The sequence below is a fragment of the Melanostigma gelatinosum genome (assembly GCF_949748355.1).
Source record: "Melanostigma gelatinosum genome assembly, chromosome: 14".
Classification (NCBI taxonomy): Eukaryota; Metazoa; Chordata; class Actinopteri; order Perciformes; family Zoarcidae; genus Melanostigma; species Melanostigma gelatinosum.
Window position 1 is genome coordinate 5624295 of NC_136647.1, and position 16057 is coordinate 5640351.

The 16057-nt window shown below is 42.1% G+C and overlaps 1 protein-coding gene across 3 annotated transcripts in view; it reads left to right on the forward strand.

Moving 5' to 3' along the window:
• Window positions 1-5470: 5470 nt before the first annotated feature.
• gria4b (glutamate receptor, ionotropic, AMPA 4b) overlaps window positions 5471-16057 on the forward strand; it is a gene marked incomplete at both ends in the record, with an annotated part of 82601 nt that continues 72014 nt past the window's right edge. For 2 of the 3 annotated variants that reach the window (XM_079283770.1, XM_079283771.1), the window contains 2 exons: window positions 5486-5576; window positions 9853-10011. In XM_079283770.1, the coding sequence (XP_079139896.1) occupies window positions 5486-5576; window positions 9853-10011 (250 nt within the window). Of the gene's footprint in view, window positions 5577-9852; window positions 10012-16057 lie in introns of all 3 variants that reach the window. The other variant, XM_079283769.1, reaches the window with a different exon arrangement.

A 16057-nucleotide genomic window follows, 5' to 3' on the forward strand; every position in this document is an offset into this window, starting at 1 on the left:
ACACACATTTAAGGAAGCACACACATGTACACGTAGAGAACGACACTGTGTGTGTGTGTGTGTGTGTGTGTGTGTGTGTGTGTGTGTGTGGGATTCCCCAGCAGCGGTTGAACAACACTCTTCATCACCCCTGGTGTGAGCAGGAAAGAGCTACTGCAGGCTTCCCATCTGTTCAACTCCAGAGTTATGGCAGAGATCCATCACACACACACACACACACACACACACACACACACACACACACACACACACACACACACACACACACACACACACACACACACACACACCTCATTCATAAAGTCGGTCAGACTCTAATCCGCTGGGAGCGGAGTGCGGGGGAGAGTATAGCAGCAGTGTAAGAAAAGCTCCTCCTGAAGTCTAGTTTTAACATACTGTGCCATTCAGAGCCATTGCCCAGTCAGCCTGCTCAGTGTATGAACAGAGTCCTGTCTGTTTGGATACAAACCTTAATATAGCTGGAAATGAACTGGAGTGCAGCTCACAAAGATGGACCGGACTTTAAAACTTGAATGTGCAAAGAAAACAGTCTCTTCCTCGTTCACTCACTCACTACTTCCTATATAACAGACAGGTGGTGGAAAGTAGAGGAGTACATTTACTTCATTTACTTAGCTTCCCATTGGTGCTCTTTTCGTATTCAAATCCAAACATTAACATTTTGGTTGAACTACGTATGTTTTTAAAAGTGTTTTCCCCACGTGACATAACAGAGTTTTGCATGATGACATTGCTACATACTGTACATATACCCTCATCCATCGTCACTGTGTGTTACCTACAGTAACGTAGGCGGTGGTTGGCACGCTTGCAACTTGGAGAAGCAGACATGAGCAAATTTGTTGCCACGGAAGATATACTGCTGTGGACGTAGTGTTGGTTCGGAGAAACACACACACGCAAACAAACTAACCGATCGTGGCAGCGGTAGCAACTCCCCTCTTCTGCAAGCTAAAATGACTGTTCTTGTCAAAGGAGTAAAAATATTTGAAATATAGCATACTAACCAATCATTTGCACCCATTCACATACAATGGCACATCCTTGGGGAGCAATGAGAAAATAAATAACAGCTGGAACTTCAGCCTACGAATGAAACGGGAGAAGGCAGCACAGCAGGTGCTGTGACAGAGGAGGGGGGGTCACTGTCAGCTGTAAAGCAGCAGAAGGATGCTAACGCTGCTGCTCAACGTGGGCTCCTGATCGAATGGATTACTCTTTGCATGCTTGCATTTGATATTTCCCTGTGAAATGTGTTAGAAAAAATGAATATATTATACTTTACTTAAGTAGGGGAGAGCCGGGAAGAGATTAGCATAAGATGAAAATGCATGTCATATTTCACCGACAGAATATGCCTGGGGAAGTGTGGAGGCAGTGTCTCTTCCGTCTGCACTGGTCCCATGAGGTGTCTACTGAGGACGCAGAGCAGGCTGGATCTGTCACTACTGTGACAGTGAATATAATAAGAAAGTAAAGACCACAATATGTTTGCAATTACATATTAACAAGAACACTGTACAACACTTTGATGAAAACAACTACTTCATACCATTGAGCTACTTTTTACCCACCTGTGTCTTTTATCCCGACTGACACGGTCAAAAGTGACACTTATGTGAGTTGTTGGTCACAACTAAATATCGTATTTGTCTGTAATGTTATCTTTTGAAATGATGCTGAAAAGTGTTCCTTTCATACCGGGTCTCTAATGTACATTCTCCCCCGTGCATCTCTTCCAAATCTCCAAATTGACGACATTGTGTTTCCGTTGAGTTTACTCCCGTGGTGAGGGGGATTTCGGCCTCTTCCAAAGAGCTCACGCAAGCTTCCAAATTACAAGAAAAGTGGTCCCTACTTGCCCTCAGCTGTCGCCCTTGATATCCCGGGCATGGGTTTCTGCTTTCTCGTCTTGTGATGCCTCGCCGGCCTCTGATAGCTTGTTTTCAGACGTGTTAAGCCCATTGTTGGCATTTTTAGGATTCATTTCGTGGAATAAAAGACACAATATAAGGATTATGGAAAAACAGTGTATTTTCTACCAGAATCTCTCCCAAAGTTTTCTCAGAAACCTATGGATGACATCACAGAGACTACGCTCACAGTTTATACAGTCTGTCTCATTGCCAGGTTTGATGGCCATGCTGCACAAAAGGGCTGGGAGGATTCACAAAACTACAAATTGGAGTCTTTATATTACTGTTATTGTATGGATCAAACAAATGAGATACCGGACATTGTTTTTTTTGTTGAACTTTGGACTGAGCCAAACTGTGTCCTGACTTAAAACAATGTTGTGTCTTTAAACTAACCAAATCAGAGGATGTCCAGTGAGCTGTTGCTTCTTTATTTTTGAGTCAGCCATATTAACGCAGTCAGAAGCATTCAGCACCATGGACAGCTCCACCACCATGTTCACTGTGAGGTCCTGTTCAGCTGTTGTTCACACACTAAGTCTACCCAATAAAGCACAGTGGTAACCATTAACAACCCTCACAATGTGCTTGTTTGTGTTGACTTGAGTGCTGAAGGGAAAATCAATCATTTGCAGTTGTTTTAATACAGCAACATGAATACAGTTCCTAATTGTCACACCTTGGAGCAGAGATTTAGAGTGGTTCAACTGAAAAATGTCTTGTCTGACTGGAGGAAAACTGAATGAACATTTTATTGTACACAACCTCAAACCGGCAGACAAACAACCTTGTGCTCTTTTTCTCATCATCCTCAACTGCGACCAAAGTAAATATTCCCAAAAAGAGAACAGACAGAAATTCCAAAAACTGCAATTAGGGAGCAAGAAATCAGCCTAACAGTCCGTGGAGGACTATTGCTTTTTGCAGATTTGTTGCACAGTGAGAGACCACTTTCTGCTCCATAGCAGCAAAGCTTGAAGAAAGGGAACAGTGTGTGGTGATCATGTCGGAGTATTATGCTCCTACATACATTAATGATGGTTTTGTGATAAGGTATTGACAGACTGCTGAGTGGTTTCACTGGAATCATATCAGCCTCTCGAAACGTCAGCAGCATTTTCTCCAAGGGTGTAAATAAAATGAATCTTTATTGATCAATGTGAGATCAGACCTTTGCAGTTGCAAATGTAATAGGATATACAGGAAAAAAAGGCATGGGAGATTGTTCTTGACCTCGGGAACTTTACGTGCAAAGAATTATTTCAGCCCAAAATGTATGTTCCAGACCGCTCACATGGTCCTCGTCTTTGAATGGTGCTGGCGGGAGGATCTCGGTTGGTCAAACTTGTTTGAGTTTGATAGGATCTTTGTCTATAAGTGCAACCTGCTGTAGAGTTTTAATCCACAGAGGAGTTGCTGAATTACGTTATAAAATCTCATGAATGTCAATATGATTATCTGTGGCGATGGTGTCTTTAAATTAGATTCAGGACTCTGAGTTTAAGCTTCCATTGATATTATTAGGGATGGCAGCTTGGCTTGAAAGAGTCACAGGCTGAGTTTTAGTTTTTGTGTGCTCATCCTGCTTTTAACAGAAGTTGAGTTTTTCGGATTTTCCGCATGACGGTTTCTCTCATCGACAAAACTGAATCAACTACCTGCATTGCTTCCAACAGTGTCTCACACATAGTTGCTCATTTTCAAGCAGGTCTACCTGAGGCTACATACAAATCAGCCAAACGTGAGCGGACTGCAGCTTCACTCCCTCCTGCAGTTACTGCAGTCACTCCTTCTTTAATTGCATCACCCCAAGGAGACTGTCGCCTACACTTCCCTGAGGTCTCAGAACTGATTTTAATTTCTCTTCGAGCAGTCGTTCTCAACCGACCATTTTCTATCATTGAGTAAACTGACGACCCCTAAAGGACATATTTTATGGATATTTCATATTATATTCAATGCATAACAATAACAGAGCAGGTCAACTGATAAACTGTACAGTAAACCCCAAAAGAAAACGAGAAAAGTGAGAAAGTTGCTATACAAGTTTACAATTTACTGACATAACTTCCAAATTTATTTGCAGTCTTTACGCTAAGCTATGCTAACCAAGACCTGGCTCTAGTTTCATACTAATCACAGTAAACAAATATATGTTATTTCTGACACAGGGAGGTGTTTCTGTTATTCAGCCTACTCTCATTGATATAAATGTGATGGACAAAATATAATAGAGATATCTGTCAGTATAACACAACAGTTTCTACAAAAGCAGAACACTGTGACCTTCATGAAGGTGTTGGATTTATTTCAGGAATGTTGTGTCAGACTGCATTCGTTTTTGCCAGATGTACCTAAAAATTCAGTTTCTTCATAGTTCTTTGTAGATGTTGTCCCCCATCATGCATCAGGGAGAGGCCAAAGCTGTTTCAATGTACATCCGAGTCTTGTTTTAAGAGAGACTTGAAAAAGTGTGAAGTTTAAGTACTGGTGGTTGGGTATCACTGATTTAGGGTAAAGTTTTCTAGGTCGCAGCATCTAGTGGCCACTAGAGGAACTGCAGCCAAAGACACATTCATTCCTTTTATTCATTTGACAGTTTTTTTGCTGTTAATACCAATTTTCTTGAAGAAACTCTGAAACATGAAACAGCTGTGACCATTTAATGTTGCTGTCATCCAAAAAAGCGTCAAACACGCCCCTTTGTCCTGCCCCCGCAGCGTCTGATATGACTCACAAGGCACCTTTATCATCTGAATCAGATCACTGGACTTTCAAGTAACTTCCATGTAAAACCCCGTGGCATTATTATCTGATGCTCAGAGAAAATGCTCCTGGAGTGTGAAGACGCAAAAGAAAGTTCATAGACAACAATCCTTATAAGTTTTATTTAATCCTATTAATTCGGGCACTTAATGCATTTTAAATGGAACCTTTAAAGGTTTCATGCAGAATGGTTTGCGCATGAAGAGGTTCGAGCTCGGAACAAGTATTTCCTTGCGCTAAAAGAGCTGCCTGTAACACAGTAAAACCATCCCATGTGAACCACGCAGTGCTCCTCGCAGACATTCACTGTGTATTTTCGCATCAGCAGCTCTGGAAGTTTTGGGGATAAACGAGGTGCGGGCACTTCTCCGCCGCTCGGTGCTGAGCGGACAGACTGACGCCCCTCCTGCCTGCCTGCCCCGGTCGGGTAAAAAGGCGCATGTGTGTTATCGCTGTGATGTGAGTTGAGCGGCATCCAGACGCACTGGCCGCCGCTGGCTGATGCTCCCCCCCCCCCCCACCCCTCTCCACCTCATCTTGGTGGTGTTGTGCGCAAAATCTCCAGCGCCGGACGGACGGACACAGTTTGACGGCACAAACGAGCGGCACTGCGGGGGGATGTCCAGGAAAATAACATCCAAAGACAGACATGGATATTTAACGGGCATTTGATATATTTTTTTATCTCTGTTTTTTTTTGTTGACCCTGTCATGTTGCTTTTGCCCCGGGGGTGTTAATGAAACCTGCTCGATGTCTCTCATCAGTTTATAACCGAAACAAAATGAGGATTTCTTCTCGCGACTGGTTTCTGTTGATATTCTCTGGCTTTTGGGCACTGACAATGGGTGCTTTCCCGAGCAGCGTTCAGATCGGTGAGTGTGAGAGCCTTAAATGTAAATTCCGACCAGAAAATGAGTCATGTGAATGAATGTGTGGACGTCCTGTCTGCTGCCTCTGACCTGCCATTTAACACGCCGGCACTATACTCTAAGTGGAAATTGTTGATTTCCTTCCGCAGTCTTTTATTTTTCTTCTCTGAAATATCACGTGCAGGCAGACCGGGTGCTCTCTTCTGTTGATGCTGTGCATGTTTAACACACACACACACCAAATGCGCTTTGTATCTGCAGGCTACAGTGTGTATCCCAGTACACTCCGCCACTGCAGCAGATCAGAGCAGCAAAGTGTGTGTGTGTGTGTGTGTGTGTGTGTGTGTGTGTGTGTGTGTGTGTGTGTGTGTGTGTGTGTGTGTGTGTGTGTGTGAGTGTGTGAGTGTGTGTGTGTGTGTGTGTGTGTGTGTGTGTGTGTGTGTGTGTGTGTGTGAGAGAGTGTATTCCCTATGCCGGCTGCCTGTGTGCATTGACTGCTGTTAACAGTCTCGCAGACCCCGCTGCAATAAACCTCTGCCACGGTCCCAGGGGCCTTACAGCTCCACTCTTTCACTCTTTTTTAAAAAATATATCTGCATGTTTCAATTTAACAACTGAACAGTCGTGGGTGGAAGTAAAGGTGATGGATTCATGGTTTTCATTTCACGAGCAGGCAGATTGACTTGGTTGATTTAAAGGCAGGGAATGAAAAGAAGGGCAAACTGTGACCTCCAGTTGGTGACGATCACAACCCTCCCCAAAAATCAATTACAGCAGTCAGTCATGCTGTTGTCTGTAAAGATCCTGATGAACGTGTTCAAATCTTTTAAAGCATTTGCTCAAACTGACTTTTTTTCGTGGCTTTGCCCTCCACTGCACCCCTGCTCGTAGCGGAGTCGAGGCTCATCAGCACCAGTCGGGCTGATGGAAAATGACAAGCTGCTCAAATGATTCTCCTTGTCCTTTTATATCAACGTGATACCCGAATCCCTGGCCTCTCCGGGGGAGGTCAGAGGTCAGGGTCTGTTACAGACAGCACCCGTGGAACTGAGGACACTTGAGCTGGGTGGTTTAAACCTGCACCTGTGGAACTGCTGCCATCATGGTGAACATTCAAGTAATGTTTGCTGCTGATTTAAGCTACTGCTGTGTGTGTGGATTTTTTGCTCACACGTTTTCTGCAATTTCAGACACCGTTTCCTGATGTTTTATAAGCACTTCTCAGTATTGTTTGAAGCATCTCTGCCAATGATAGCAAACATTGCTGTAATACCAGTGTCGTCATATTTCCCCTCTCAGCCCTGTAGTTGACCTCTGGGAGTGTAAAAGCCCACTACGTGCCAGTGATTCCTCACCCACCCGACTCAATTTAACCTTTTTCCTAGTTTTGAGCAACCACCACAAAGCTCCATCAGTTCTCAGAGAAGGCGAACATCTCTGCAATCGACACTCGTCAGCTTCAAATAGTTGTCACTGAAAAATCAACACTTATTAGCGGTGGGACGTTTACTGTGTACACATGCCTGCAACACAGAAACAAGTGCACAAATACAGCCATGGCAAACATGCTTCCCCACTGCCACAGATTAATTCTGACACCATTGATACGTGTGAAGACGTGTCGCTAAAAGCTCTTTCATAGTTCTGTAAGGCTCTACAGGTTCTCTTTTAAGGATCCTGAAGCTATTCTCACATCTTAAGAAGATCCTAACAACATCTGAGTTGCTGTGTGCGTGTGTGTGTGCGAATGGAATCTTCAGAGATTATTTTACTGAGGTGTTGCCAGATTCTTAGACTTAATGAGACCAGTCGCATCACCTCATAGTGAAACTCCATTTACACCGAGTATTAACACGTTATCTGGATAAGGAAAATCCCACACGTTGTAGCAGAATGCATCGCAATCTGAATTGGCCGGACAAACCACATCTGGAGGTGATCTGGCTCACATGGATCTCAGCCTGGTGTAAATGAAAGGTTCACGTAAATTCACCTATTCTTGCTCCCTTAAGCCGCTTGCCGGAAAGCTTAAGATGGCAAAGAAATCCCCTTCCTCTCAAAGGAAAAATAAACTCTTGGGGGACCACTTTGATGTGCAAGACGAGGGACAAATGACTAACATTGTGCTAGCAAGCGTCTCCACTGGCTCCGATTGTTGTCTCACAGCTAGTAACATTAGCGTAGTTAGCAAGGCTATTGAAAAGTATCATATAGATACCGTCGTTGGTTTCCGTCTGACATCTAACCCTCACTTTGCACATCTGGGCGTCCTCTGGCGAGTATCCTACATTGCGTCTCTCAACGTAAGGCACGCTTTGTTTGTTGACAAGCCTGCCTGATTTGCATACGAAGATCTGATCAAATAGCGAGCAGAGATAACAAGAACACTGTCAGCAGCAGGTGTGAATTCAAAGGCCTGTGATCGGATGTCATCATTCAGATAACAGGCTCTTTGGAACCCCAAAGAGTCGTATTGTTGTCAAACCATATGGTAGTGATGGTTCAAAGTCTTGGGCCCCTACAGTGTGTTCTTCTGTACTCAATCTCAATTTGTGTAACATCTAGCAGATGGGAAAGTCGTAGCTGAATTAGTGGGATTTAGGTCGAAGCTCAATTTGTTTCCCTCTTTTACTTTCACTCGAGGGGTACCAAGCGTGTCATAGTTTGAGGCTTTGGGCCACTGACCAGGCGCCTGTGTTTGACGAGTTGGGAGTGAAAGTGTGTTGATTGTAAATATGTAAAGGGGATTCCTACTGATAGGTTGCCAAGATGATCATAATGTTCACACCTTTTTTGTAAATCAGGAATTAACACCTCCTGTGAGCATTTGGTTGCAAGTGTGAGTAAGTGGGACGTGAAACCATCATAGTGGAAATTATATGAAGTTCATAGCAGCTCCAGTGCTGCTTTTACCCATTACTAGAGTTATGCAAAAAATATGGAAGGGATTTACACCCAGGGAGTGAGCACCATAAAGTAAAAATATTCTAAAGTTTACATATTATGGAGGTCAGCCATAAAAAGAACACACTGGCATTTTGCTGAATTAACTTTGCTAATCCCAAGAAATGTAGCCTTAAGTTAGATTTTTAAATGTGACGCAACCTAAAACACCACTGACATTTGCACAACCATGAACAGCATCGTCAAGATCTTTGTACACGAAGCAGGCTGTAATGTCAAAAGAAAGAAAAAAAGAAACAAAGAGCAAAGTCTTGTCTCTGATGTCAAACTGATTCTTGATACTCGAGCATAAAAAACTGAATGAAAATCTTTGTTGATCCACAAGGATATTCTGAGAATGTAATATCACTCTCTCTGCCTGCATTGATATGAAACAATGGTAATTTACGTGCTAATCAGACGATATCCTAGATAGCCCAAGTGCTTAAAGAGTCAGCTGTGTCCACCTGTGATATGATCGAGATTCCTCTCTGACCAACGCTAGCTCCTAAAACACTCAGTAAAACCCTATTGCATATGGTGCTATATAGGCTATGCCTGTAGTTCGCTAGTTAACAGAGTAGAAGACGTATAGGTTGCGAACTGGAAACAAAACAAGTTCGCTTGGCTGTCTAACCCATAGACGACTGAAAAATGAAGAGAAGTCTAAATGAATTCGTTTAAACTGGGCACGTTTTAATTGTTCTTTCATGTCAGCTACTATTGGCCATAATTCATGTTGTCCGGAGACAAATACAAGCATTCGTGTGTATCTGGGTAACAGCAGAAACAGCTGATCACGTCATGTGAGTTAAATGTTTGCTACGTCAGAATTTATTCGGCAAAGGCGTTTCAATGTCCCATTTAATGCATCAAAGGCAAAAAAACATCTTCAAGCAAGCGGAAAAACGTTTTTTGAGGAAGTTTAATTGGATTTTAATTTAATTCCATAAAGCTTTTCTCATGCAATACTTCAAAATACGCATGGAAATATGTGAATGGAAATAGTTTTGAAATGTCTCAGCAACAACAACACCCAGCTTACTTTTGTCCCTTGGTTTGGTGCCCATTCCAATTCTACTTAAATTCACTGTGATCTGAAGTTTGTGATCCTCCCCCGCAGAGAATATCGACAAATCACGTTTTTTCATCCTCTGAATCTGAAATCTTAGTGTACAGTAAAGATTGTGCAATTCTAACAAAACAAGAGCGATGGACATGGAGACCTAATCTGAGCAAATAAGCATGTGTGGCTCTTAAAATCTTGTTGGTTTTCCAACGAGTGAAAATCTGGAGATAATGGGGAAATTGTTGTTTCTGCCTTTCTTCTGTGCAGGCGGGCTGTTCATCAGAAACACTGATCAGGAGTACACTGCCTTTCGTTTGGCAATCTTCCTGCACAACACCAGCCCGAACGCCTCGGAAGCCCCGTTCAACCTGGTGCCTCACGTGGACAACATCGAGACGGCCAACAGCTTTGCTGTCACCAACGCCTGTAAGTCTGTCACATTGTTTCGTTTTGTGTTCGTGCACTTTGGGGTTTTGATCACGGTTGGGCAAGAAAATGAGGCTTCCTGTGTCTGAGGTAACCAGACCAGGATCTTACCAAGATATATGGACAAAATTGTCTTGTTATTAAAGGATAATTCAGTTTTATTATAGCTAGGGTCTTAATCTCACCATCATTCCTGTGGATAATAACATTGTACTCAAGTTGTAGAAGTAGTTCAACCTCATTGTAAGGAGCTGAAGAAAGGACAAAACTTCCTCTGAAACCACAAATTGTCATTTTAACATTTCTGTTTTTGCACAGATTAAACAAACAAGGTACATCATGTTAATTAATGATCTTTAGAGCAGTTTGGAAGGGTATGTTTTAAAGTTTGGACAGAGCCGGATTCATTGTTTCCCCCTGCTTCCGGCTTCTATAAAGCAAGGCTAATCACGTACACGCCTGTGTATTGGCAAGAATCTGGGGGTACAATATGCACTTATAATTCAGGGGTTACGATCCAATAAATTGCTAAATATATTGCGATACTGTAAGGGAGGGGATATATTGCAATTTCTTTTAAATCAAATTTTAGGAAAACCCTCAAAGTATAAAGAACACATGACCATATGCATAACATCTGTTTAAAAAAAGTACATTTTTTAAATTGAATCAGAACTTTACAGCATTTTCATTTTATCACAGTCCCTGTAACATCCAACATCAAAACACAACACAAAATGACGAACCACTGTCTGACACAGATCTTTGCATGTAAACTATTAATTAAGAATCAATGCATTGTTTTTGAGAATTGATAGAGTATCCCAAAAAATAATATCGCAGTACTCAAGTGTTTTGATAGTTTCTCACACCGCTATTCACATAACTTGTATGATGCCCTGTTGGACCAATGTTTTGTGATTTTGCTGTGTTCCTAGATCTCAGCAATTATTTTGGTGAGTACAATGTTTTCATGATGGATAGAATTGATGATTATAATTAGTCGTTAACCATTATATTCCTAAAACATGAGTGTCTTTGTCATTCCAAATGAAAGAAAGTGGAAATGTTTTAACTGACACATATTTAGGTCGCGTGTTTCCATCCTGCCACTAAACCAGCTCGTTGTGTGCACATGAGCATGAGTGCATGAGTGTGCATGCGCGTACGTGTGTGTGTGTGTGTGTGTGTGTGTGTGTGTATGTGTGTGTGTGTGAGATGATGTGGCAGTACAGCAGTGTCTGTGAGTGTCTGCTGGTTCACATCTGATCTGATTTGAGCAAAGCCGCACACACACACTGAAGGGAACAGCAGCAGGAAACACACACACACAGACAACAGTCGCACACAATCTCTAAACAGTAGTCGGCAGTGATTTCTTTTTTTTTGTGATCCCTGGGGAAACGTTCTGTTTCTTTGCTTCTTTCTGAGTGAGAGAGTGAATGAGTGACTGTGTGTGCGTGCAGAGGGTGGCGGTTCCCACAGAGACCATAAAGCACTGCAGCCTGATGTCTTCTACTATCTGTGTTGTGATCTGGTGTTCGGAAAATCAATGGCTAAATTAAGCAGAGAATGAAGTGCTGTTATTTTCATTTGGTAATAGAGGGGGGGGGGGGGGGGGGGTCGTGTGTGCGTGATGACCAGAGCCATTTTTCAGAAATGTTCTCGCTCTGCAATCAGACTCGGAGGACGGGTATTTTAAAGTCTTCCTTATTGTTCTTATGTATAACAGTTTCGAGCCTTCTACTTTCCTTGAATTTCTGAAGTCGCATTTTGGTAAATCGGCACAATAAAGAAATAAGCTGAATTAGCTGTCAGCAGTTCTCTGTCTAAAAAATGACCAATGCATGTACAAGCAACTTTTGCTGGATTACTTTAATACTGAAGAAAACATGATGATTCTAAGGAGTTAAAAGGAGTAGCTTTTTTTTTTACCTTTGACTTGTTAACGGATTTATGGAAGTTTGAATTGACAATGAAGATATGGATATCCTCAGAAAGTGTAAGTCACTCTGAATCTAAAAACATGTGTATCACGTCTGCGTGTTAAGATTGGACTGAGTTATGACTTAGAGAAGAAGGGATGTTGATGCACCTGTCCGTTTCACCTCATGCAGTGTCTTTACCTCTGCGCCATGCAGCAAACAAAAAGTCCAGTGTTTTTCTGCACCAGTAAATTTGCTTTTCTCTGGTGGGTTTCGTGGTCTGTAGCTTGAAACCATGCTGATGTCAATATTCAGTTTGAATGCTTTTATACCTAAAACCAACCACTGTATGGTATTTGCCTATTAATGACCTCTAAGATGAAATAACAGGAGATGAAGCTGTATTGATCTCTGTTGGGAACTGAGTTATGCGAGGAAGGGATAGAACAGTGCAGGGAAAAAATAGAAAAGTGGGGAATGAGTACAAGAATAGAATATATGATGAGGAATTGCAATTCAAGTGTGTGTGTGTGTGTGTGTGTGTGTGTGTGTGTGTGTGTGTGTGTGTGTGTGTGTGTGTGTGTGTATACAGTGCATTTCACTATTACAAGGAAACTTACACAACAGCACTCTGGATCTAGATCATTATGGTTGACTGTATTTTATAAGCTACTTAAAATATTCTTAAGAATTTGGCAAAAAGCGGCTTCTCTGTTATGTCATAGTTGCGTCTGAAACATCTTTGTTTCAATAATCCTTTTCATTTGCTTGTATTTTACTTGCAAGGTCATCCTCCTCGAAACATGCATTTTGTGTTCACCCGGTCAATACGGAGATTGAAGTGAGGCAGTGAGACAGCACACGTGTGTTAGAGGAGCTCTCGATGGCCGTTACAATAAGAGGAGAGCAGCAGCTGTCCTGTAGTAGAGGCGTGGGTGGGTGTCAACGGTATATTTCCAGGAACAGAAGAAACTATAGGATTTTTCACCGAATGGCTGCACAGTCGCAGGAAGCGAGTCTGCAGCGCGTTGATTGGCCAAATCAGAGCAGAATTACATGAGCCAATCAATGGCTCTGATAGCTCAGGGCCAGCAGGGAATCTGAGATCGAACCACATCGCTTGCTTTCATTCCCCCCTGTTTTACATTTCCCAGTGTCTTTGTTCCTTTTTCCTTCTCGGCCCCAGTTTCGCTCCATTATCGGTGGCCCTGAGATAATGGTTATGAATAGGCGGTGTTACCATGTGACGTTTAAGGGCGTCGAGGACATTTGGGAAGGGGAGATGAGAGAAGGAGCTCATTTGTGAAGGGAGATTAGGCCATTCAGTGGCTCAACGTTCTGCTGTGAGGAAGGCTGATGGGGACAATTGGTGGGAGGACGAGGATGAACGTTGTTGCATGTTCCCCATTGTCATTGATAATCATTCAGTAGACCCAGACACTGATAAACTCTGTTTCATTTGTTTGATTGACGGTATAGTCTCCATATTATTCACACTGGGGTTACCAGTGTTACTGGTGTCGTACTGTGACGCAAAGCCACTAATAGGATTTTTATTATGTCGCTTATCTCACAAAACCTTCAATGGTCCTACTGTTAGTAGTTCACACAGCAATGTAATGTATAGTAGCAATTTGTGACACCTCGGTATAATTACCATGAACAAATGAGACAATGGACATTTGTTACATGCTTCCCAGCGGTGGTATTTAATGTCTCCAGCAGGCTGATTGTTTTTTTGTTTTTTTTGTGGGGGGAAGTTTGGCTTCTGCCCACACAGGAAATATTCCAAGATAGTGTCTCTCAAAAGCAACATTAGTCAGGTTTCCCAACAAATTCAATGCGAATTACAAACGGCTTTCTACAAAATCAGCCCACAAAAAATGTAAATGAATGTGCTTTTCCATCCACTACGCCAATATTAAGAGTTCATCAAGATAAACATCTGGTGGTCGTAATTTTCCAGTCAGGCGCCATTAAGACATGGCAGAGGAAGAGGACACAATGATATGATGTAGTTAAAAGAGTACCAGTCAAACCTCAAGTAATGGGAAAACATGTCGAAATAGAAATATGGCACAAAGACATGAGGTTTTTCACTATGTCTCTCTCCATTGCATATAGTTCCAGTTTCTTTATTTTGATACACCACCTTTGCCACCGCCGCCATTTTTAAAACTCTAGACATAGTGGCGTTAAAGGATATGGCTTAAGATGTTATATATTTTTTTATTGTCAACAAACCCATAAAAAGACCAAAAACAACAATGAACTGAAGAAACAGCCACACCCTGACACTTTATCTCGTTGAGCCATACAGCTTCATGGTTGGGCTTTTACTGATCTTTGCACATCAATGAGTCACAGTGTTATGCACACACGCTATAGTTTATTTTGAGTCAATCCCAGTTGTGGTGCAGTAAATTCTCACTGGAGCACTGAAAATGTATTTATCCGCCACTGAAAATAGTCCCCAACAAAGACTCCTCTTATGCCTGTTTAAATAACGTATGCATAAAACAGCTGCCGAGATTCTTTTAGAAATGAAAGTCTCTTACTGTGATTTGTTGAGAATAGGAAAAGTTTAGAATAACACCCCCCTAATCCTTGAAAGCAAGACTATGCAACACAATCTTCCTCTTCGAACTGAAAGGTTGAATTCACAAGCACTCAAATTCAATTCTGTGCACCAGAAGTGTATTTATGGCAGATTTAATAAGATGCGTATCACTGTGACTAATGTGTTTATTTACTTGCTGTGTCTTAATTTAAATGTAGTTCCAGTGAGGAGGGGAATCGAATTGGTCTCTGTCCCTCCATTTGGTTTCATTTCATTTATTGGTCTGCACACAATGTCTCGCAGACGCGATTATCAGATCTTGCGATCATGAGACAAGCTGCATCTCACTACTTTCATTTTCTAAAGAGGCCATCAGATCAAAACGGTGACACTTTTGTCCAAAAGATGCCACATGATGCATCACTTCCATCATACTTTACATAAACTGATAAATGAGGCATCCATGCAGCCTGGATGCAGATTTCAGTCCGTCTGTGCTTTTTTTATGATGTTGTTGGTATTAAGACAGAACATGCTTCGTCTCTCACATGTGTGGAAGGGCCGGAAGTAAAATGCCAAAACGACAGACTGCCTGGTTCATTATGAAACACTGAGGCAGCATGCCGATCATTTCATGGATCACTGCCCGGCTGTCAAGGTGCCGTCGCTGGTAATGTGCTCAAGTTCAGAACAGTCGGATTCAGAGTGACTGTTAGGGTCTGTGAGTCCTTGAACTTGAAAGGCTTCTCAACCATTTGTCTCTTTGGACATGAGGACATCTCCTTTGGGAGTTCAGACTGAAAGTCGGCGAGAGTGTCCAGGTGTTTCTGACAGAAGCTTGTGTACAAGAAGGGAGTCATCAACATCACCAGTGAAATATCTTTGAGGAAAAAACGTAGAAGATAGGCAGAGAATCGATGCACAGTGGTCGTGGTACGTGTGTAATACTTAAGAACTTGGGCTATCCCATCTATCAGTACAGCGCAGCTGATACCTCACCTCAACAACACTTTGCAGGATAATTCTCTAAACTCAGGTTCTCCACATTGAAGCGTATATGAGGAGCATACGGGAAGTCTTCCATCTTGGTGAAAGGTTTTCTGACCTGATCTGATGACTGGCTTCATGGAGTTAATGTTACATGATAGTAAGAGTGAGAAAATAAAAAAATGGCATCATTCACCAATATAAATATGTGAGAAAAAATAATCGGAGGTTTGCTGACCAGCTTTTTCGGGGGCTTTCATACGATACTGTTTAGCATTGGATGGGGACGGTCTCATTGATCTTTCTCTGGCCTAAATGTTGTGAAGAGAACATTGTGTTCATGACAACGTCTGTAAAAAAAAGGTCCAACAGGGTGATGAATACAAGCAGCAGGCGATCAGACAGGACGTAAACAAAAAGGCTCACTTGTTTGGAAGAGAAAACAAAAGCAAACAGTAAAATTGTTCCCTAAACTTTTTTTTGTTGAAAATATTAATCGCAGACAATCAAATTCTCGCAATCGCAATTTTGACTTCCCACAATTCAATGACCATGATTTACTGCTATTTTTACG